The sequence below is a fragment of the Hemitrygon akajei genome, chromosome 3 (assembly GCF_048418815.1).
Source record: "Hemitrygon akajei chromosome 3, sHemAka1.3, whole genome shotgun sequence".
Taxonomy (NCBI): Eukaryota; Metazoa; Chordata; class Chondrichthyes; order Myliobatiformes; family Dasyatidae; genus Hemitrygon; species Hemitrygon akajei.
The window spans coordinates 135,766,742-135,790,283 of record NC_133126.1 but is presented as its reverse complement, the minus strand read 5'-3'; the positions used below and the strand labels follow the sequence as shown (position 1 = coordinate 135,790,283).

At 41.9% G+C, this 23,542-nt stretch overlaps 1 protein-coding gene across 1 annotated transcript; it reads left to right on the top strand.

The window, feature by feature from the left end:
* The first annotated feature begins 1,190 nt into the window (after positions 1–1,190).
* LOC140725432 (E3 ubiquitin-protein ligase DDB_G0292642-like) lies at positions 1,191–17,946 on the top strand. The gene is made up of 4 exons (XM_073040875.1): positions 1,191–1,516; positions 4,954–5,051; positions 5,147–5,320; positions 16,713–17,946. The coding sequence occupies exons 1-4, from the start codon at positions 1,438–1,440 to the stop codon at positions 17,352–17,354; spliced, it is 993 nt and encodes a 330-aa protein (XP_072896976.1). The 5' UTR covers positions 1,191–1,437; the 3' UTR covers positions 17,355–17,946.
* Positions 17,947–23,542: the final 5,596 nt, after the last annotated feature.

Here is a 23,542-nt window from a genome sequence, read left to right as displayed (position 1 = left end):
AAAAATAAAATAAACAACATACCATACGAACAATCTCTCTGATTTCTTTGATTGTTCCATAGATACTGCCTGATTCGCTACATTCCTCCAACCCACTTTACACCCCATCCCTCGGCGCTGTCTTTCGTCTTTTCTACACAAAGTGTTCAATTGAACCCAATTTCTCTTTACAAACGCCAACGTATACACAGAAGGTATACCAAGCAACGCACTCAAGACGCTGGAGGAACTCAGCAGGCCAGCGAGCATCTATGGAAAGGAGTAAATAGTCGACGTTTCGGGCCCAGATCCTTCATCAGAATATAAACCAAATCTACTTTTGGAAACACTAGCTTATATAAACAAATTAAAGCCACGATTGCATCTCATGTCTCTGAATAATATCACACGCGATATAAACACAGATCACTACAGTTCAATTCTTCTTTCGAGTGCATTTTCAATCTTCTGTTCTATTGCTCCTCCAACTAGTTCTATTATGACGACTATTGTGGATTTATCCCTGATCTGGTAATGGGAGAATGATTTCTCGTTTTCCAGTTGCTTGTTGCTGAAAATCAGGTGCAGATCATCCACATTCACGACACGTTAAAAATAGAGAAATTGAGAAAAGAGCGAATCATTAACCGACCTTGATTAATAAATAGTTAAGATATAAAAATTAAACATTCCGAAGTTCAAATTTCACTCGAGAAACTGAATTCAAAGTAAACGAAACAATTCTGCCTTGTTCGGCGAAGCTGCATGAAATATCTAGGTGCCCATTGTCAACTTCCTGGTCAGACTCTCTAACCAATTTTCATCTCAGAAACCGACATGATATGTTATTCAAGTACCGAATAAAGATGGCATTTTGATTATCAGCAATTTCTTAAACGTAATGATCTTCATCTCATTAAATTCAGCTTCCGACTCCGATATATCAACCATAATTCTTTCGCCTTTCAAACCAATAACGCACACTTGATAGATCTTTCCCATTTTGCTCTCAGTAACTTCGTTTGCTGCAGCGGTACCCGTGAAGGTCTGTTTAAGTGAGTTAAATTTAGTTTCACTTGCGTTACGGAACTCTGGCTGAAGGGCTGGGCTGTTCGATGTTTTGTAAACCGGATTAGGGGAACGAAGTTAGCAAATCAATGTCAGAAGGTGGCATAATGTCGGGATATCTCTGGGAGAGGTGGGCATAAAACAGGGCAAACTTTCCTGGCAGCCTTATTTTTAACAGAACGACAAGAAGTGAGTCCAAATAAAATGTTAAACACGGGGAAAAGGGATAATTCGGAGACAAATTGCACCCGGAAGGAAGTTAACGGAATAAACCGCCTCCTTTTCGAGGGAGTGGTCGAAGGGTTTACATTTCACTGCAATTGTTTGGCTTAACCTACAGTCGTAGTTCATGATCTACACAAACTCCCCTGTTGTGAAGGTGCATCGAATATGAGCAGCTCCGGAGGAATGAGCCGTGGTTCCATTTACAACAGACTGAAATTTGTTAAGCGACCGGACCAGATCACAGGTAAAATATACATCACATCATGAGTAAAATGAGGACAGACCCCCAACGCCGAGTTTGGGTGGGCAAACTCTCTCTAGTACTTGTGCACAAGTTGTTGCCATTACAGGTTTACGATGCAGCTCGGAGCGGAAAGCGTACGCGCGATTCTATGCGGGTTTTTGGCTGGTCGAGGTGCCAGATCGAAAGGGATCTCCAGCTGAGCCCGGACCTGGTTAGGTATGCCTGGATAGTGAGAGGTCGGCATGTTTAGAGATCTCTGAATAATAGTCCAAAGTTTTTAAAAATATATTTAAACTATTTTTGGTTTGTCAAGCAAAAAAAAACTATTACCACAATTTCTCACCCCCATCTACCGACGGTAATCTTTTAACCATTCATTTGCTGAGAACCTATTTAAATTAGCCTTAATATATTCAAAGATTTTGATGCCACTACGCTTCCGTGAAGAGAATTCGAAAGCCTTTGAGAGAAAAAGTATATTTTTTCTGTCTTTAGCGGGCAACGCTTATTTTTAAACAGTAACCACCCTCCACCCCTCCACACCAGTTCTCGGTTCTCACACAACATCTTGTCAAGATCTTTCATGATTTTTTATATTTAAATTATGTCCCGCTCACATGCTCCTCTAAACTCAGTACATACAAGCCACAGTCAGTTCAACTTGCCTTCAAATCTGCTAGTTCCGGGTATTAGTTCCGGGTATTAGTTCAGTGTACATTCCCTGAGCTGCTTTCAATGCATTTTAAGTCTTCTGAGTTTTGTTTCCCCTTTTAAATCAGAATCAGTTTATGATCATTGTCTAATGAGAAGTAAAAAATGATGCTTTCGCCAGTCGTGTTGTTCATGAACTTGGAGATGCCACGATAGCTTCGCGGTTAGCGTGAGATATTACCGTATGGGGTGTCGAAGTTCCGAGTTCATTTCAGGGTCCGCCTGTCAGGAGTTTGTATGTCCTCGCCATGACCTATCGGTTAGTAGCCTAAATGGTCATTGTAGTTTTCAGGGAAAGTAATATAAATGGCTTTTCCAACCATTTTATCGTATATGGCTGCATATTTCTTGGTTTTATTTTAGTTTTAGAAAAACATAGAAACATAGAAAACCTACATCACAATGCAGGCTCTCCGGCCCAAAATGCTCTGCCTAACGTGCACTTTAGAAATTACCTAGGGTTACTCATAGCCCTCTATTTTTCTAAGCTCCATATACCTATCCAGGAGTTTCTTAAAAGACCCTATCGTATCTGCCTCCACCACCGTTGCCGGCAGCCCATTCCACGCACTCACCACTCTCTGCGTAAAAAACTTACCCCTAACATCTCCTCTTTACCGACTTCCAAGCACCTTAAAACTGTTAGCCATTTCAGCCCTGGGAAAAAGCCTCTGACTATCCACATAATCAATACCTCTCATAATCTTATACAGCTCTATCAGGTTACCTCTCATCCTCCGCTGCCCCAAGGAGAAAAAAGCCGAGTTCACTCAACCTATTCTCATAACGCATGCTCCCCAATCCAGGCAACATCCTTCTAAATCTCCTCTGCACCCTTTCTATGGTTTCCACATCCTTCCTGTAGTGAGGTGACCAGAACTGAGCACAGTACTCCAAGTGGGGTCTAACCAGGGTCTGATACAGCTGTAACATTACCACTCAGCTCTTTAACTCAATCCTACAGTTGATGAAGGCTAATACACTGTATGTCTTCTTAACCACAGAGTCAATCTGTGCATCAGCTTTGAGTGTCCTATGGACTGGGACCCCAAGATCCCTTTGATCCTCCAGACTGTCAAGAGTCTTACCATTAATACTATATTTTGCCATCATATTTGATCTACCAAAATGAACTACCTCACACTTATCTGGGTTGAACTCCGTTTGCCACTTCTCAGCCCAGTTTTGCATCCTAACGATGACCCGTTGTAACCTCTGATATCCCTCCACATGATCCACAACACCTTCAACCATTGCGTCATCAGCAAGATTACTAACCCATAATTCCATTGAAAATAGACCATATTCTTTCATTGAAGCAAAATTACCTTTTACCTTTAGCCCAAAAATAATTTATGTATACTGAGAAGTATTAGGCCAACTATTGTTTACCATTATAATCATTTCTAATTTGTGTGTATTTTCTTTTTGTTATTTGTACATTGCTGTTCTGTGGATTAGCAATCAAACATTGTTAATTTATGCTGAGTTGCTCTTCCCTCTTGTGTCTGTGGTATCCTGATGTGCTACATCTTGTGTTCTTTCTCTCTGAATAAAAAATGGAAAGCCTGTTGGGTTTGAGATGTCAGTTATGGTTTGTCACAAAGTTCAAAAATCTGTCCCTTTGGATAGGGTGTGGCTTCCTAACTATATGCCTCAGTCCAGGAAAGGCCCAGTCCCCTATCCTACATCACAGACCTATGTATGACACAGGATTTTCCAGGAAAGTCTGCTATATTTGATGGGAATTCAGCAAAGTTGCTAAGACATCAGTGTTCTACAAATATTAATTTCAGGTAGGAGTACATCATATATCAGCTCTCACATTCCAAACTCATGTCCCAACCATCAATACAATGCCCTCTTCCAGTGATGCAGATATGACCTGTAGGGTTTTGGCACACTGATTGGCAAGAGGATGCAAACCATGTGAGACCCTGGAAGGAAAGTGGGTCACTAGAATACTATTAGGGGAGTTGGGTTTGCATGAGGAGTGGGGTGTTGAGATCTAGTCTGCATATATAGAGAAAGATATTGTGTTTTCTTGGCCTAATTTTGGCAGAAATAATTTGACATGTTGGTCACTATTAATAACTTGAAAGGATTTTCAAATTATAATAACCTTAATCAAATGGTTCTTACTTCTAATGTTTTCAGAAATATAAATGCTATATTTAAATTGATACTATTACATTGTCTTTGTTTAAAACACTTGGATACTTTAGGGAGAAGACAGAAATTAGTAGATGTTTGGAAAATGCTGCTGTGGAGGTGATAGAAGCAGATATGTAGCAGGATTTCAGAAGTATTTAAACAGACACATGAACTGGAAGAGTTTGGCAGAACACAGACCCTATACAAGCAGGCGGGATTAGTTTAACTTGGCTTCATGCTTGGTGCAGACATGATATACCTGTGAGCCTTTTCCTGTTATGTACTTTTCTATGTTCTATGATAGAGAACCCCCAGAACTCCTTCAAATCACACCAGAATACACTCCGGTTGAAATGAAAATATGTTTTGTATCCATTGGAAAATCTGTTCCTTTCTTCACTCACGTTTCTGGTTGTCTCTTCACCAATCAGATCAAATTTCTTGAACCATTTTATTTTATTTTATCTAAGCAAATACTTTTAATGAAGGCACTGTTCAAGAAGTTGTGGTTGGTGTATACTTAGCACCTTATACAAATTCTGTCATAGTTCTAACAAAATGTTCTATTGCAGGAGATGATGACCCGAATGTTTACAGAGTGGAAATGTCCTGTGGACACGCTGTGGATCCCATTTCACTCACAGAATGGTGTCGGATCCGTATCAGCGAGGTGGATATCACAAACAATCCTTTTTGTTATATCTCATGTTCAATCCACTTTATAAATGGGAATGCTTTACAATATTTGTTCAATTTCTCTTCCAGGGTCATTTCAAATTCCACTGCCCTGCAGTAATAGATGGGACAGAGGAAGGATGTGGAAAGGAATGGTCCTACGTGGAGGTGCGCAGAAAAGCATTGCTCTCTGTTGAGGAACAACAGGATTTTGAAGAGAAGCTTGCCACTCTTGCTGCTTCAAGTTACTGTGAATACAAACAGGTAAAGCAGGACTGGCATCTAAGTAACTGCTAATAAATGGGGGTCAATACTGGATTTGAGAAAGCTTGGAGCTTGGGATGGTGTGAGAGTGTGAAGAAATGAGGTAATATTTAGGGAGGTTGACAGGCAATATTTTTAAAAGGAGCCACAATTTAAGAGAATTTTTAAAATAATAAGCTAGCATTCTCACAAGGGTTTCCCAGAGACTATAACAATTAATCAGTTAACTAACCATTTTTCTGCAAAAAGAGAACTGAGAGATTCCCTAAGTCAAGTCAGGTCAAGTTACTTTTATTGTCATTTCGACCATAACTACTGGTACAGTACATAGTAAAAATGAGACAATGTTTTTTCAGGACCATGGTGTTACATGACACAGTACAAAAACTAGACTGAACTACGTAAGAAACAACACAGAAAAAAAAACACTACACTAGACTACGGACCTACCCAGGACTGCATGAAGTGCACAAAACAGTAAAGGCATTACAATAAATAATAAACAAGACAATAGGGCAGTAAGCTGTCAGTCCAGGCTCTGGGTATTGAGGAGTCTGATAGCTTGGGGGAAGAAACTGTTACATAGTCTGGTCGTGAGAGCCCAAATGCTTTGGTGCCTTTTCCCTGATGGCAGGAGGGAGAAGAGTTTGTATGAGGGGTGCATAGGGTCCTTCATAATGCTGTTTGCCTTGCGGATGCAGCGTGTAGTGTAAATGTCTGTAATGGCGGGAAGAGAGACCCCGATGATCTTCTCAGCTGACCTCACTATCCGCTGCAGGGTCTTGCGATCCGAGATGGTGTAATTTCCAAACCAGGCAGTGATGCAGCTGCTCAGGATGCTCTCAATACAACCCCTGTAGAATGTGATGAGGATGGGGGTTGGGAGATAGACTTTCCTTGGCTTTCACAGAAAGTCGAGACGCTGCTGGGCTTTCTTTGCTATGGAGCTGGTATTGAGGGACCAGGTGAGATTCTCTGCCAGGTGAACACCAAGAAATTTGGTATTTTTAACAATCTCTACCTGGGAGTCATCGATGTTCAGTGGGGAGTGGCTGCTCCATGCCTTTCTGAAGTCAACCATCTCTTTTGTTTTGTTCTCATTCAGAGACAGATTGTTGGCTTTGCACCAATCAAAGTGTTTAAAATTATAAGGAGATTTTAAATGATCAATGTAGAAAAGAAATTTTCACTTGTTGAAGAACACTATTTTAGATACCTTAATACAGATCTTTCATGAAGAAATCCCATCAGGAATTCAGGGGGCACTGGAGAAAAATATCTCGTAACTGAGACAAATTTCGAAGAAGTTGAGGAAGGTGGATGAGTGAATGAAGAAATAAAGATACACTGAGGGGCTGACATGAAGTAAACTGACAAGCTCTATATGTGAAAATGAAAAAAACAGTCCATATTTCAGGCTGAGGCCCTTCTTTAGGATTGGAAAGGAAGGGGGGAAGACAGCAGAATAAAAACGTGGGGGGAATACAGTAGAAGGAGGACTTGCTAGAATATGATAGATGAACTCAGATGGGTGGAAAAGGTAAAGAGCTGGAGGAGAAGAACTTTCCCATCAAACTCGCAGACAAATGGTTTTTAGACTGTTGTAGTGTAGCGGACGGACCTCTACCTTGCAGAGGCCAGGAGGCATGACCCCACTCTGGTCCATCAAGGAATTGTATTGTTATGAAACCAGTAACTGGTTTCACTTACCAGCAAAGATAGATATGTCAGTTGAAGTCCAATGGTACTATTTTCAAAAGTTTTATTAATAAAGGGGCACAAAAATTAAGGTTAATACAAACATTCAGATAACATGCGTCAATACTCAATCTAAAACGCAGGTACATTAATAATCACTCAGAAATAAGCTCTTTCGTTGTCTAGGGTGTAATACTGAGTCCAATTGGAAATATAAAGAGTCACTCTGAAGTCTGCAGGCTTTTCCCTTTTTGGTTTCACGTGTTGGAGAGAGAGAGAGATAAACGGAAAAACTTGCCCAAAACATCCGTGGAATCAGGGGAGCGATCTTCCCCGTTGTTAGTTAAAAGCGATCTTCCGTTGGTTCTAGCCACAAACCCCGCATTCGGAATTTAACGCACGTGGCCCTTCAAAATGGCTTCCCGTTCCCACGGGAAGCGGTATCGTGCTTCTTGGTGTCTCCTTGGTGCGTCTGAGGGTCGTCCTCTTTCAGACCCTTCTTTATACTGCCTCACGGGATCTCAGGTGTCAATCAGGTTGCAGGTGATGCAATCTCTCTCTCAACCAGCCCACTTTGCCCGAGGGCTTTACAATGTCCCTGCGAGTTGGCACGTCTGCAGTTCCCAGGTGTCTCCTGAGAACAATGCCACAGTCCCCAGCTTTTGTCCCAGTGGAATGCGGTATCCAGCTCGTCGCTGTCTTTCCATTTCCTGTGTCCATTCAGCCTGTCTCTCTCTCTCTCTTGCTCTCTCTCTCGGGTCATTGACCCCCCTTTCACTAGGGCTCTTGCAATTCTCACAAAGGAGGGGGCTGGTATCATAACACCTCCCCTCTTAAAGGTTTTTTACCAGCGGTTAAAAACACAGAGTGGTACAGAGTCTTACAGAAATTTTGAATCTAACACAATACAGAAGCTTTTCTTTTCACTACAGAGTAATACAGTTATACATTCAAGTCAGCATCTAAACAGGTAACAAGTACAGTGCCCCTTTCCTTTAATACCTTAACCTCACGTGCCATGCTAACGCCTGGCAGCATCAGACTTCAGCTCAATAACCAGCTTATTTATTTGCTTTCTTCAGCAACATAACTAAGGAGGTGTGATCTTAGCTTAGGTGCATCTACAAAAGTTTATGTGAATACTAATCGTTTCGGTCGGTTTACTTCGCCGGCAGGTCTCCAAAGGTCTGTCTTTATTATTCACAGGCTTTGGCGCAACCCGTAAAACCTGCTTTGCTGTTTAAAAAAAATGGCATCCCCATTAACCGTCACCTCTTTTCTGGCGAGTCCCCCCGTTGGGACTTTGAGTAATTTGGCGTGGTGAACTCCCGCCCGCCTCGTTCATCGGGGCTATTTTTTCGACACCATGCCCCAAACTGTCAAGACCCTTCAGGCTATTTGTTTTTAATTCCAACTCCTCTTTCAGGTAGCATTTCGAATGCAACCTCTTCACACCCCACCCTGGCATAACAATAGAGTGGGGGGCCCCGCTATTTCCCGACTCACTCTGTGAGCGATCTGCCAGGTTTAAAATTTCTTCCTTCGACCTGGGAACTACAGACTTTCCGTTTCCTTCAATAACAATCCTCATTCCCCCCTTAAATTCGGCATTAACCTTGGCCCCACTCTCGAATACAAACACCGTGGAACTCACACTTCCCACGGTTACCAAGGTTAACCCTTTTCCTACTGAACCAACCCTATCTGATCCACAAAGACGGCCGCCCCGTCCCCCTGAATCAAACACCTCAGACTTCCCCTGAGCTCTGTTACCAGGTTCAGCACCACGTGCGCCCCCATCTTGGACACACTCAAACGGGACATTGGCCCCTTCCAGGCTCTCAACACCCGTACCTTTTTCAAATTCTAACGTCCCCCGATCCTTCCAGTTACTCTCTAGGCAGCCCCCCGTTGGGGAAGGCGCAACCCTGCGAGCTGAAACAACCTCCTCGGCCATTTCAGCTGACTTCTCCACAGCAAGGATACCCTTCCTCTCTAAGACTGCCCTCATTTCACTCTCGGGGCCATCGAGAACACCTTTAGAACTCTGAACTTCTTCAAACAATTCTGCCAAACCAGACAGATTAACCATGTCCAACTCTGGACATTTTAACAACTTTATCCGTTTCTCAACTTTAGTTCCTACCTCTAGGACCTTTCTCTTCACTAAGGGCAGGGCTATTTCCTCTCCCTTACCCCCTTTCACTATACTGCTTTCTGTTTTACCACCCTCGGAACCCTCATGGTACAGGGTCGGTAAAAACATCTTGGCCAGATTACTGCTGGCCCGATTTAAACTGCTCACTGCTTTTCTGGACAGGCTGCGTGTGACCGCGCATGCGCGATAGCTTTGGGACTCTAGGGGCGGGGCCACCGCACTCGCCCGTCTGCGGGTCGGCATCATAGCTGCCACCGTTTCAAAAAACAAGAAATAACTATCAACATCCGTCTCTTCGAACGGAGGTACTACTCTCAGCTCCCGACTAACATTAAACCGCTCTCTCCTTAGCTCCTCCCTCTCTCTTTCTCTCCCCGCTGCCGCTCTCTCGGCTGCTGCTAACTCTCTGATCCGAATTTCATGCTGTCTTTGCCTCTCAGCGTGATCCTGCTCGTTTTCCACCTCTAACCCCTTCGCCAAATTTAACAAGTCTGATTTGGTGCTCACCTCTAGCGCCGCCACAGTCGCGTTTTTCATAAATTCACACACGTCCATCTTTGCTGGTTTTTCTGTCTGGCTACCTGCGTACCAGATCCAAATTATTTTTTTTTTGACTTACAATCCCGATTGACTGACCTCCCCCTTTTTGGTGTCAAATCCCGAGACGAGAACCCCACTTGTTATGAAACCAGTAACTGGTTTCACTTACCAGCAAAGATAGATATGTCAGTTGAAGTCCAATGATACTATTTTCAAAAGTTTTATTAATAAAGGGGCACAAAAATTAAGGTTAATACAAACATTCAGATAACATGCGTCAATACTCAATCTAAAACGCAGGTACATTAATAATCACTCAGAAATAAGCTCTTTCGTTGTCTAGGGTATAATACTGAGTCCAATTGGAAATATAAAGAGTCACTCTGAAGTCTGCAGGCTTTTCCCTTTTTGGTTTCACGTGTTGGAGAGAGAGAGAGATAAACGGAAAAACTTGCCCAAAACATCCGTGGAATCAGGGGAGCGATCTTCCCCGTTGTTAGTTAAAAGCGATCTTCCGTTGGTTCTAGCCACAAACCCCGCATTCGGAATTTAACGCACGTGGCCCTTCAAAATGGCTTCCCGTTCCCACGGGAAGCGGTATCGTGCTTCTTGGTGTCTCCTTGGTGCGTCTGAGGGTCGTCCTCTTTCAGACCCTTCTTTATACTGCCTCACGGGATCTCAGGTGTCAATCAGGTTGCAGGTGATGCAATCTCTCTCTCAACCAGCCCACTTTGCCCGAGGGCTTTACAATGTCCCTGCGAGTTGGCACGTCTGCAGTTCCCAGGTGTCTCCTGAGAACAATGCCACAGTCCCCAGCTTTTGTCCCAGTGGAATGCGGTATCCAGCTCGTCGCTGTCTTTCCATTTCCTGTGTCCATTCAGCCTGTCTCTCTCTCTCTCTTGCTCTCTCTCTCTCTTGCTCTCTCTCTCGGGTCATTGACCCCCCTTTCACTAGGGCTCTTGCAATTCTCACAAAGGAGGGGGCTGGTATCATAACAGTATCCAACACCATCACTAACCTTATCAACTCTGGAAAGCTCAAACTTCCCTTACCCTGCTCTGATCTGATCATTTCTAGCTCCCACCCAAAATCCACAAATCTGAGTTTCTGAAGTAAGTCTATTGTCTCTGCCTGCTCCAGCCCCACAGAACTCATGTCCGCATACCTCGACTCCATTCTATCCCACTTGGTTCAGTCCCATCCCAACTACATCCGCAACACTTCACATGCCTTTGCTCTCTTCAACAACTTTCTATTCCCTAGCCCCGCCCACCTTATTTTCACCATGGATGTCTATACACTCTAACACCCCCATCAAGAAGGCCTTAAATCCTTCTGCAAAAAAATACCTATCCAGTTCCCCTCTACCACCACCCTCACTATAAACAATTTCTTCTTTGGCTCCACCCAATCTTTCCAAACTCAAGGGGTAGCTATGGGTAACTGCATGGGTCCCAGCTATGCCTGCCTTTTCAATGGTTATGTAGAATATTCCATGTTCCTAGCCTTCCCTAGTAATGCTCCCGAACTCTTCCTGTGATACTTTGATGATTGCATTGGTCTTCCTTCTGGCACCCATGCTTAGCTTGTCAATTTCATCAACTTTGCCTCCAACTTCCAAACTGCCCTTAAGTTCACTTGGTCCATTGCTGACACCTCTCTCCTGTCTCGATCTCTCTTTCTCCATCCCTAGATAGAAGCTATCTACCCACAACTTTTATAAACCTACCAATTTCCACAGCTAATTTGACCTCCCTTCAGGGCCCTAAGCGGTCTGACTAAGTGTGGAAACTTCACCTGCGTCTATTGTACTCAACAATCTCAATGTGGCCTTCTCTACATTGGTGAGACCTGATGGAAATTGGGGGACAACTTTATTGTGCCTCTCTTCTCCACCACCAAAAGCAGAATTTCCCCTTGGCCAAACAGTTTAATTCCTACCCCCATTCATGTTCTGACATGTTGGTCCATAGCCTCCTCTTTTGCCATGATGAGGCTACTCTCAGGGCAGGGGAGTAACAACTCATGTTCTGTCTGGGTAGCCTCCAACCTGATGGCATGAACATCGATTTCTCCTTCCAGTAAACTTTTTTCCCTCAGCCTTGCCGCTCAGACCAAAGGCGATATAATATAGGAGCAGAATTGGGCCATTCAGCCCATTGATTCTGCACTGCCGTTCCTTCATGGCTGTATCCAGATCCCAGTCAATCCCGTCCAGCTGTCTCCTCGCCATATCCTTTGATCCCCTGACTGATCAAAAGATGATCAACTTCTACCTTAAATATATGCACGGACTTGGCTTCCACCAGTCTGTGGCAAAATATTCCACAGATTTACTATTCTCTGGTTAAAAATATTCCTCCTCCCAAAAGGTCACCCCTTGATTTTGAGGCTGTGCCCTCGAGTTCCAGATACCTCCACACTAGGAAACATCCTCTCCACATCCACCCTATCTAGTCCTTTCCACATTTGGTAGGTTTCAATGAGAACCTCCCGTATTCTTCTAAATTCCAGTGAGTACAGGCCCAAACCTGCCAAACGCTCCTCTTCTTCTATTCCCCACTCCGACTTCTGACCTCTCCTCACCTGACTATCACTTCCTCCTGGTGCCCACTCCTACTTCCCTTTCTCTCATGATCCACTCCCCTCTCCCATCAGATCCCTTCCTCTCCAGCCCTTTACCTTTGCCACCTATCACCTTCTAGCTAGTCCTCCTTGTCCTACCCCACCTTTTTATTCTGACATCTTCCCTTTCCTTTCCAGTATTGAGGAAGAGTCTTGACAGGAAACTTTGACTGTTTTTTTCATTTCCATAGCCACCTGACCTGCTGACTTCCTCCAGCATTTTGTGTGTGTTGCTCTTCAATTCCAGCATCTGCAGAAACTCTTGTGTTTAAGCTTTATATGTAGATCATACACACCCAGGTATTGTATCGCTTCTGGACTGTTAGTTCTGTCGCGTGATTCTCACCAATAATTCAACACAGATTTGTCAGTTTTTTTTTCTTGGTGCTCGTGAATGTGAAAGTCCCAGAATTACTGATTGTCAATCCCTCACTCATGTTCTAACAATGGATTCTGCATGAATTCTTTCAGAAGGAGCTTGTGGAATTCTTCAGTATGTAGATTAGAAAAATAGTTCTCTGACCCTGCATCAGGTTAGACAAGATACAGGATCCATGAACTTTTCAGTGCCAACTAGTGGAGTGGTGTCGCAGCAACAACCTTGCACTCAACGCCAGTAAAACAAAAGGGCTGATTATGGACTTCAGGAAGGATAAGACAAGGGAACATGAACCAATCATCATAGAGAGATCAGAAGTGGAGAGAGTGAGAAGTTTCAAGTTCCTGGGTGTCAAGATCTCTGATGACCTAACCTGGTCCCAACATATTGATGCAGCTATAAAGAAGTCAAGATAGCTACCATACTTCATTAGGAGTTTGAAGAGATTTGGTATGTCAATAGAAACAGTCAAAAACTTCCATAGATGTACCGTGGAGAGCATTCTGATGGGCAGCATCAATGTCTGGTAATGGGGTGGGGGTGGAGGGTGGGCTACTGCACAGGAACAAAAAAAAACAGCAGAGGTTCTGAAATTTAGTTGGCTGCATCTTGGGTACTAGCCTACAAAGTACCGAGGACATCTTCAAGGAGTGGTGTCTCAGAAAGGCAGCACCCATTATTAAGGACTTCCAGCACCCAGGACATGCACTTTTCTCACTGTTACCATCAGGTAAGAGTTACAGAATCCTGAAGGCACACACTCAGTGATTCAGGAATAGTGTCTTCCGCTCTGTCATCTGATTCCTAAATGGACATTGAAACCATGAACACTACCTTTCTTTTTCAATATATATTATTAATATACATACACTGTAATTGATTCATTTTTTTTTCTTCTTTTATGTACTGCATTCAACTGCTGCTGCTAAGTTAACAAATTTCATGACACATGCCAGTGATAATAAACCTGATTCTGATTTTAATTCTGAAATTGTTGGTAGAATGAAGGTATTGCATACCTTCAATTATTTGCAGTTGTCCCTCACTGGCCATGGCACAGACAGCAATCCACAGATTACTACCCAGGAAGTCCTGCTTTTCAGCTTTCTACCTAGCTCCCTAAATTCTCTCTTCTGGAATTCCTCCCTTTTCCTATCAATGTTATTGGTGCCAATCTGTATCAAGAGGATTCGACAACATCTCTGCTGAACTGCTGAAGCATGGAGGAGAGGCCACAATAGACATGCTTACTACGATCTGCAATAAGACCTGGCAGACAGGTGAATGGCTTACACCTTGAACTTAGTCACTGATCATTGTGCTTCCCATGAAAGGAAATCTCCAACTTTGCCAGAAATACCGTGCCATCAGTTTGATAAGCCATGTAAGCAAGGTAACGCTCAGAATCATCTTGAACAGACTGAGACCTCAGGCAGAAGACATCATTGCCAAGGAACAAGCTGGCTTCCATAAGGGCAGAAGCACTGCTGAGCAGAGTTTCAACCTCTGCACCCTCTGTGAGAAACACCTTAAGCACCAGAGAGAGTTCTACCATGTCTTCATAGACTTCAAAAAGATGTTTGACAGAGAGTGGCATGATGCCTTATGGGCCATCATGAAGAAATTCAACATGGGGCTGAAGCTGATTCATACAATCCATCAGCTTTACGCCACGACAGACAGTGCAGTACTTGCTCAGGGCACTGTCGGGGAGTGGTTCCATACCTCTGTAGGAGTCCGTCAGAGCTGCCTCATCTCCCCCACTCTCTTCAACATCTTCCTGGAACGGATCATGAGAGTTGCCCTTGAAGATCATTGGGCACACTCAGCATCGGAGGGGGGAGCATCACAAACCTAAGATTTGCTGACGACATCGATGGACTTGCTGGAAAAGAGGCTGAATTGGCCAACCTGGTCAGCCATCTTGACAGAGCCTCCACGAAGTTTGAAACGGAAATAAGTGCTGAGAAAACCAAGCTCATGGCAAATGCCTATGGTGCCATCACAACAGACATCTTAGTCCATGGTCAGAAACCTGAGACAGTGCAACATTTCAAATACCTGGGGGCAATCATCAGTGAATAAAGATCAAGACCAGAAGTCCTGTCAAGAACCACACAGACAATGACTGCACTATCCAAACACAAGACAATATGGAGGGACAGCAACATCACCATGAAGTACAAGATCAGACTCCTGCATGCATTGGTATTCTCCATCTTCCTGTATGCATGTGAGACATGGACCCTCACAGCAGAGCTACAGGGGAAGATACAGGCATTGGAAATGAGATGCTATCGCAACATCTTGGGCATCTCATACTTGGACCAAATCACAAACGAGTAGATCCGTAAGACCATCCAGAACCACATTAGCCCCCATGAAGACCTTCTCACAATCGTGAAGAAAAGAAAGCTGAGATGGTACAGCCACTTAACAAGATCCAGTGGCCTTGCAAAGACTGTTCTACAATGAACTGTAGAGGGGAAACAAAGGAGAGGTAGACAGAGGAAAAGATGGATGGGCAACATTAAAGAATGGACAGGGAAAACATTTGCAGTGACCCAAGCTCTGGCACACAACTGTGACAGATGGAACAGACCAGTGCAAAGCTTGTCATGATGGTCCCCTGGCGACTCCACCTGGAGCTAAGGGTGCAAGGCTAGGCAAGGCATGTATCAAGACTGCTTACCCTCCCCCTTTAGAATGCCATGGACCCAATCTGAAATGGCCCTGATCCTGGCACCCAGGATGCAATACACCATTTAGTTGTCTCTATGGTGTCCATAGGATCTCGGGTCTAATGCTCTAACTATGGAATCCTCGATCAATACTGCATTCCTCTTCTCCTCCATTCTCTTCTGAGACACAGCACCAGACTCTCCTTTCCTAGGTTGTTGGAAATAAGATATATACCATTGCATACTTTATATTCTGGAGGTCAGCGTACACGATGAACCGAGAACAGGAAAGATTTAGAGAGATATGGATCAAACACAAGCAATTGAGTTTCTCTGTCTAGTATGGTGGGGTGCTACTGCACAGGATCAAAAGAAACTGCAGGAAGTTGTGAACTTAGTCAGCTCCATTTATGAGCACTAGCCTCTGTAGCATCCAGGACATCTTAATGGAGTGATGCCTCAAAAAGGTGGCATCAATCATTAAGGACTTTCATCATCTAGAACATGCCCCATCTCATTGGTACCATTGTGGAGGTTCATGAGCCTGAAGGCACTCACTCAATGGTTTAGGAACAGCTTCTTCCCCTCCAACATCCAATTTCTGAATGGACATTGAACCCATGATCTCTACCTCACTACTTTTTTATTTTTATTTTTTCCCTACTTATCTAAATTAACTATTTATATATATATATATATATATATATTTACTGTAATTCATGGTTTTCTCCATGATATAATTTATTGCATGTTACTGCTGCTGCAAGGACTACAAATTTCACGACATATGCCAGTGATATTAAACCTGATTCTGATTCTGAAATGAGATCAGTTTAGATGGATGGCTTGGTTTGCATGGAGCAGTTGGACCAAAGGGCCAGCTCATGTGCTGAATGAATCTATGACTCTATGACTCAAAGATGTGATTCTGCTGTAAATCAATGAAAGGGGAAACACAGTCTCACTCAGTGATTGTGGTATAAACCCATCTGACCAAGGAATTAATCATCAGATGAATATCACTCCAGAAATCTCTCAATGTATTTAGCGCTTGGCCGACTGCTTAGGTATAACATTTCTGGGGGGGGGGGGAGGACAGGGATCTAGATATTGTTACTGTGATAATGATTTCATGTCGAAATTACAGCAAACTTTAAATTGTGTGGAACATTAAAAATAATCAATACAGGAGATGCCATAACTTTAATTTTGAAGAAGCAAATATAAAAGCTAAGATTACATTATTATATACAGTGTATTATCAGAAGTGTATGTCCTTAATTACTAATTTGACCATCTGTCTTTGTTTAGTGTCCTAGGTGTAGGACTTATGTGGAACGGAAAGATGAGACGAACTTATCAGTAACTTGTTCAGTCTGCACGGCCAACAATGCAACCCCATTTGAATTTTGCTGGCAATGTATGAAGGAGTGGAAAGGCCCAGCTCCACGATCTGATAAATGTGATAATGAAGGATGCATTAATATCCAGCTGGAAACCTTGAAAAATTGTGACACAAAAACTTTAGCTTACAGTAATATTCAAAATTGTCCTAAAATCCGTGCTTGTCCCACTTGTGGTTTGCTTATAGAACATCAAGATATGTGCAAATATGTCGTTTGCGTCAGATGCCATGTGGAATTTTGCTTTGCCTGCCTTAACACAAAGGCAATTTGCAGTGAATCATCTGAGTATTCTCTTCATTGTGCTATACCTGTAGCCACAAGGCAAACAAGTATTCCAGTGTGGAATCATACTCAAGATCAGACCTCCAATCCCACTTCAGATTCAGATTCATTTGGCAGTCCAAGTCCCACCCCAAGTCCAAGTCCCCCTCCAAGTCCCACTCTAAATCACACTTTAAATCATATTCTGACTGCAATACAAAATTCCAATCGAAATCCTGTTCAGAATCCTTCTTTAAATTCTAATTCTAATTGCACAATTCTATAAGTAAACAATCTAGATCGAAGATTGCTGAAGGTACAAAAATGCAGAACAATCAGTTAAGCATTGTTAGAGCGTATTATGTAATTTGCTTGACCCTTTGTTCTCTCGTGACAGATTATTTCATTCATTGTTCCCATGGTGATGTGATCTGAGAATCCACAAGTAGAATAAATAATTGTCATTTCATCTTCCATAAAACATCCAGCCCTGGTTTAAAGTGGATTAATGTATTATGTGTATATACAGTTTAAGTGCATGCTAATCATGTCTCCTCATTTTTCTGCAACATTCTGTGTACAATGTGAGGAAAACATAATTGATTGCCTTTGTATTTACTATGTTCTTCTGCATGTACATCCAGATCGATCTTTTTGCTTTATTAAGTTTAAAAGTATTAACTTGTGATGTGCATCAATATTCAATTATTCAAAAATAAGCTGGTGCATTAAGTAGCATGTCATCTTGAGTTGTAATGTTATTAAAATATATCCAACTATTTTATAATTTCTTTGTAAAATAAAATCTATGTTGAGCAGAATTATACAAAAAGGAATGTCGGGTGAGTCCATTTAAACAAATAAATGGAAACAGAAACAAAAAATAAATTGTTCAAATCAGAAAATGCAGCCCAAACCCTCTGACATGTTACCCACTCACATCCATCAGATGTTTACTCCATAATAAAGTACTTGCAAGGAGTCTTTATAATTTAAATTATTCACTATTCAGAAAATATGTTGCTTACTCACTAAGAAACATACCATCACAGGAGACAGAGAGCTTATCCTTCAGTTGTGTATACAGTCTTCAGGCATAGGTTGAAGACGTGAAGGGAAAATCTAACAGATACCTGAAGAGCAACTTCTTCATGCAGAAGGAGGTGAGTGTATGAAACCTGTTGCCAGAGAAATTACTTGATGAATGATTTGGGTGAAAGGGCCTGTTCCTATGCTGAATTACTCTATCAGTCCGTGACTGTTGCCCTTCACAGTGGTTTAAATATGTACTCTATGCATTTAAGAATGCTGTCAATATATTTAGTAATTCCATAGACTAAAATCATCTTAAAATAATACAATTAACAGATAGTGATATTCAAAGATAGTTTATAGTTAAAACACTGCTAAAGCCCACATCCCTGCTTAAGATATACATTTCTAAGAAATGTATCTAATATTTACATCATTTTCATCAGTGGTGAACCTAATGTTAACCTGCTGCCAATGTTGTGGTATGGTTAACATTTGTAATGATAGCGTTACCCACTTCCTTCTGCTGTACTGCTCACATCAACTTGCTTTCATCTCTGTCTCGAGTCAGTGCACCAGAAATTTTGCTGGCCATCTGGCATGTACACCAGCAGTGTTCTGCAGAGATTTCAAGGCTGGTGGACTGGCTTACAAGATGTATGTGTAAACTCCCTGAGAAACTTTGGGTGAGATGCATTGCCAATTTTTGATCGACTTCTCTTCTTCACAACTTGCTCTTCTTGTAGCTTCATTGGGTAGGCTGACACCTAATGTACAGACATCAGACAGGGTAGATGGGGAACCCCAGCAAGGCAGAGAACCAGAGCCTGACAAACCCAGACATGGCCTTATATACTGCAATTGTGGTAAGCTGTCTTTACTCCTGTACTCATATCTTTTCTCTATAAAACCCAACATCTGTCTTCCTAATTACTTGCTTTACCTGCACGTTGGCATTGATTGACTTCAGTGTAAGAACACCTGGGACCCTTTGAACATCAATGTTATTCAATCTCTCAACATTTCAAATCACTCTACTTTTCTGTATTGTGCCACATTCCTGAGCCCTCAGTCAGTTTGTCTTTATCCCACTGAAACCCCTTTTCATCCTCCTTCAGATTCTTCATCGAACCCAGTTATGTCTTGTCATCAAACCTAGAAATACAACATTTGATCCTCTCAGTCAAAATGTTGCTTTAGTTCCCGAATCGTTGAATGCCAAGTGCTGATCCCTGCTGTAACCGATCAGACACAGCCTGATGACCTGAGTGGGACATTCATTCCTACTCTTAGTTTTCTGTCCAATTACCAGTTCCCAGATCATGTCAGAGTATTACATCTAACCCCAACTGTCTTGACAATGTCTTCAATGGGACTTACTGAAAACCTCAAAAAGTCAAAACATGATGTCTGCTGGATCCCCATGATCTATTCTGTAGCCACATACTCAAAAACTCTACTAAAATCATCAAATATGACACCTTATTCATAAAGCTTCTCAATACTATCATTTTGCTCTGTTATGTTATTGCATCTATTATTATAGGTCCAAGCGTTTTCCTTGTTCGTCAGGCTGTCAGATTGGTATCGAGTGTGTTCCTGAGTTGATACATGTTTGACTGCAGGAGCAGTGCTATAATATACTAAGATTACTTAAGGGCATTAAGTTTCTCAATCAGTTATTGAATTGGGGGACATCTTATAATGATCCCATGATAGCACAGTCAAATACATCCATCAAACTCTGGCTTCTCTCTTGCTCCTTTATAAAAAACTGTGATCACATTTCCGAAATTCCAGTCTCCAATCTACCTCTGTGAGAATTTCAAATAATCTCTTTGATGTGTTCTCTGAGGCACTCCCTCATTGCCAACTCTTTGTGATATCTGCTGCTCTCTGATTCACCACCATAGCCACATATGTGCCACCCACCCACTATACACCTCACCTGGTCTCACTTCTTACCTACCAGCTTGTGGTCCAATGTACTCATTATGTTCATTCACCTTTCTTTGTACCCCATTACTACCTCCCCAGCATCATACTCCAGTGATCCAACATCAACTCTCACCTCTCTTTATTCTTTATATAATTGAAAAAACGTTCAGTATTCTCCTTTATATTTTTGGCTAGTTTTCCCTATTATTTCATCTTTTCTCTTCTTATGGCTTTTTAGTTGACTTTTGCTGGATTTAAAAACTTTCCCAATCATCCAAATTCCCACTCACTTTGGCTGCAGTATATGCCCTTTCTTGGCTTTTATATAGTCCTTAACTTCCTTTGTAACCTTTCACTGGCCGTTTGAGAACTTCTTCTGTGGGACATAACTATCCTGTATCTTGTGAACTATTCCCAGAAACTTCAGCCACATCTGCTCTGCCGTTATCCCTGCCAGTATCCCCTCCAATCCACCTGGGGAAGCTCCTCTCTCAGGCCTCAGTAATTCCCAATATTCCATTGCGAGACTGATGCAACTGACTTATGCTTCTCCCTCTCAAATTGCAATATGAATTCAATAATATTATAATCATTGTCTCCTCAGAGTTCCTTTACCTTAAGCTCCCTAATAAAATATTGATTATTACACAACACCCAGTCTAACATAGCCTTCCCCTGAGTAGGCTCAAGCACAAGCTGCTCTAAAAAGCCAGCTGGTAGGCATTCAACAAATTCCCTCTCTTGCAATCCAACACCAACATGATTTTCCCAATCCCCTTGCATATTGAAGTCCCCCATTACAATTGTGACATTACCCTTTCTAGCTCCTTTTGCAATCTGAACCATACATCTTGGCTACCATTTGGAGCCAAGAATTGTTATTGTGATAAATCATAGATATCAGTTAAGCACTACACAATGCCTGAACTCATTTTTGAGTCTGCAATTGGAGCACTCCTTTTAAAGTGTAGTGAGTTCAGGAAAGAACTTAACTTCTACTCTGTACAGTGAACTGTGAGAATTGGAATAATTAAACAGACTAAATCAATACTTTGAGCACAGCTGTGAGGCGATTTGAGAGGGTCTTTTCCCAATTAATTTCAAAACTGAAATTAATTCAAGTACAAAGTATTATTTTTTCATGTCAATGCCTCAGAGATCCTCAAGGATTCATTTAAGTGATGGTTTGTCCAAGTTCAAAGTTCAAAATATGTTTAATATCAAAATATGTAGACTGTATGTCAACATATACTACCCTGAGATTCACTGTCTTGCGGGCATTCAGAGTAGATACAATGAAGCACAATAGAACCAATGAAAAACTATACACACCCAAAGACAGACAAATGTGCAATAGGCAAACTGTGCAAAAACAACAAAAACAAATGATAATCTAAATAAATATGTAATAATTCATATTGAAGGCATGAATTGTAGTTTACTTGAAAGTGACTCCATAGTTTGTGCAATCAGTTCTGTATTGTGCTGAGCAAAGTTGTCCATGCTGTTTCAAGAGTCTGATTAATATCTGTTCCTGAGCCTGGTGGTGTTGGATCTAAGGCTCCTGTATCTCCTTCCCAATGGCAACAGTGAGAAGCGTGTATGGCCTGGATGGTGGGGGTTCTTGATGATGAGTTTATCTAAAGAACTTAGTCAAAGTTTTAGATGACATATTAAATCTGCACAAAATTTCTAAGAAAGTAGAGGTCCGTGAGATAAGGCCAGGCGATGTCTTCTTTATAACAGCAATTACATGCTGTACCCAAAACAAATCCTCTGACCGATAACACTGAGGGATTTAAATTTGCTGACTCTATCCACCCCTGATCCCCTGATGAGGATTGTTTCATGGTCTTCTGGCTTTATCCTCCTGAAGTCAATAATCAGCTCTTTGGTTTTGCTGACACTGAGTGAGAGGCTGTCAATTGTCAATCTCCCTCCTATATGCCAATTTCTTACCACCTTTGATCCACAAAATAACAGCGTGTGTCAGAAAACTTGAATGTGACATGGGAGCTGTACTTTGTCACCCGGTGCGGATATGGAAGTGAATGGCGGATGGCCGTATCAGCAGCTGGTGCACATCATATGACCTGGTTATGTGACCGTTGATGCCAGGCGGAGAGTTTCTGAAGAGTACTGATATTAGCTGGGGTCACTTGCCTTTGAAGGACACTGCCCTGAAGAAAGCAATAGCAAACAACTTCTGTAGAAAAAAATTGCTAAGAGAAATGATGGTCAAACACCATGATCACTACATCAGACGACACAACACATTATGATGATGATGTTGATCTTGACTACTTCTCTCATCAGGGTCCCTGCCCACAAAGCATTAAACTCAAAAGATTTTAAGCATTATCCAAAACAGATTTCTACAGGTACTCTCACTATTGGGAGGTTATAATATGTCCGTCTACTCTTCAAGGACTAACTTACTTCCCCATCTTGTCCCAGCAGTGTAGTCCAGCTGCCAATACCTACTGCTTCAGTGCGACATACCTACTCCCTACCAGGGTAAGATTATTCCAATTGACAACTTATTTTAAAATCAGTTTGTTTATTTTTAATGATAGATGTTTAAATTTAGTCAAATAGTTCTTAACCCACATTTCTTCCAGAGAATTTATGATTCATGAAAGATTTTCGAATTCCAAAAGATTTATAAGCTATAAAAGATATTCAAATACGGTATAATTTTTATGAACTAAAGGAACATACCAACGAGTTGCAGACAATCAATTAATCCATCACTAAAGTCAAAGGCTGAAGAATGAAATCTAGTTCTTCTTTCTGCCACCCATCATTCTGACATTCCCCTGATCATTCCTAATGATTCCCAGTGCTTCTTAATATTTATTTATTTTCTACTAGATAACATAGTCTGCATATGATATTTTCCAGATACCTTTGCTAGGTTGAAGTAATTTATACCGATGGTCTCAAAGCTTTTGAGAACAATGGTGCAAATAACTTAGCTGCAGTTGCCTGGCTGAATGCAAACCTATTAATCTAGCCCCATTGTCCACCTCATTTGGTGAATGCAGACAAGGGAGCTCATGGTCTCTACACTTTGCAAACCACATCTCTGAGCAGCCAGCATCATCCCCACTGTCTCTGCTTTGTAACAACGTTGTTTGCAAAGCTGTACTTTTCACTTCAAGCTGATTGCTGCTTGCAATTTCCATGAAGAGATGAAGGCTGGTTCTTGCTTAGAAAAAGAAGGTGAACAGGGAATATTTTGTTTGGATTTTAACTTTGTCACAAACAAATTGAACCCTTTGGATAAGTCATGTTGCTGTATTAGAAAAATGAGGTTGACAATAAGCTTCTCAGACCTATAAAAGTGAATATCCATCACACTTCTTCACCCATAGCAGTTTGGTGCTCAGTAGTTTTACATTGGAATATTTTAATGTCTTGTGTTTGGCCAATGCAGGCATGAAGTCTCATGAGCACATCACTTTGCAAACCATATCCTTTAGTAACCAACCCAGGTGTCTT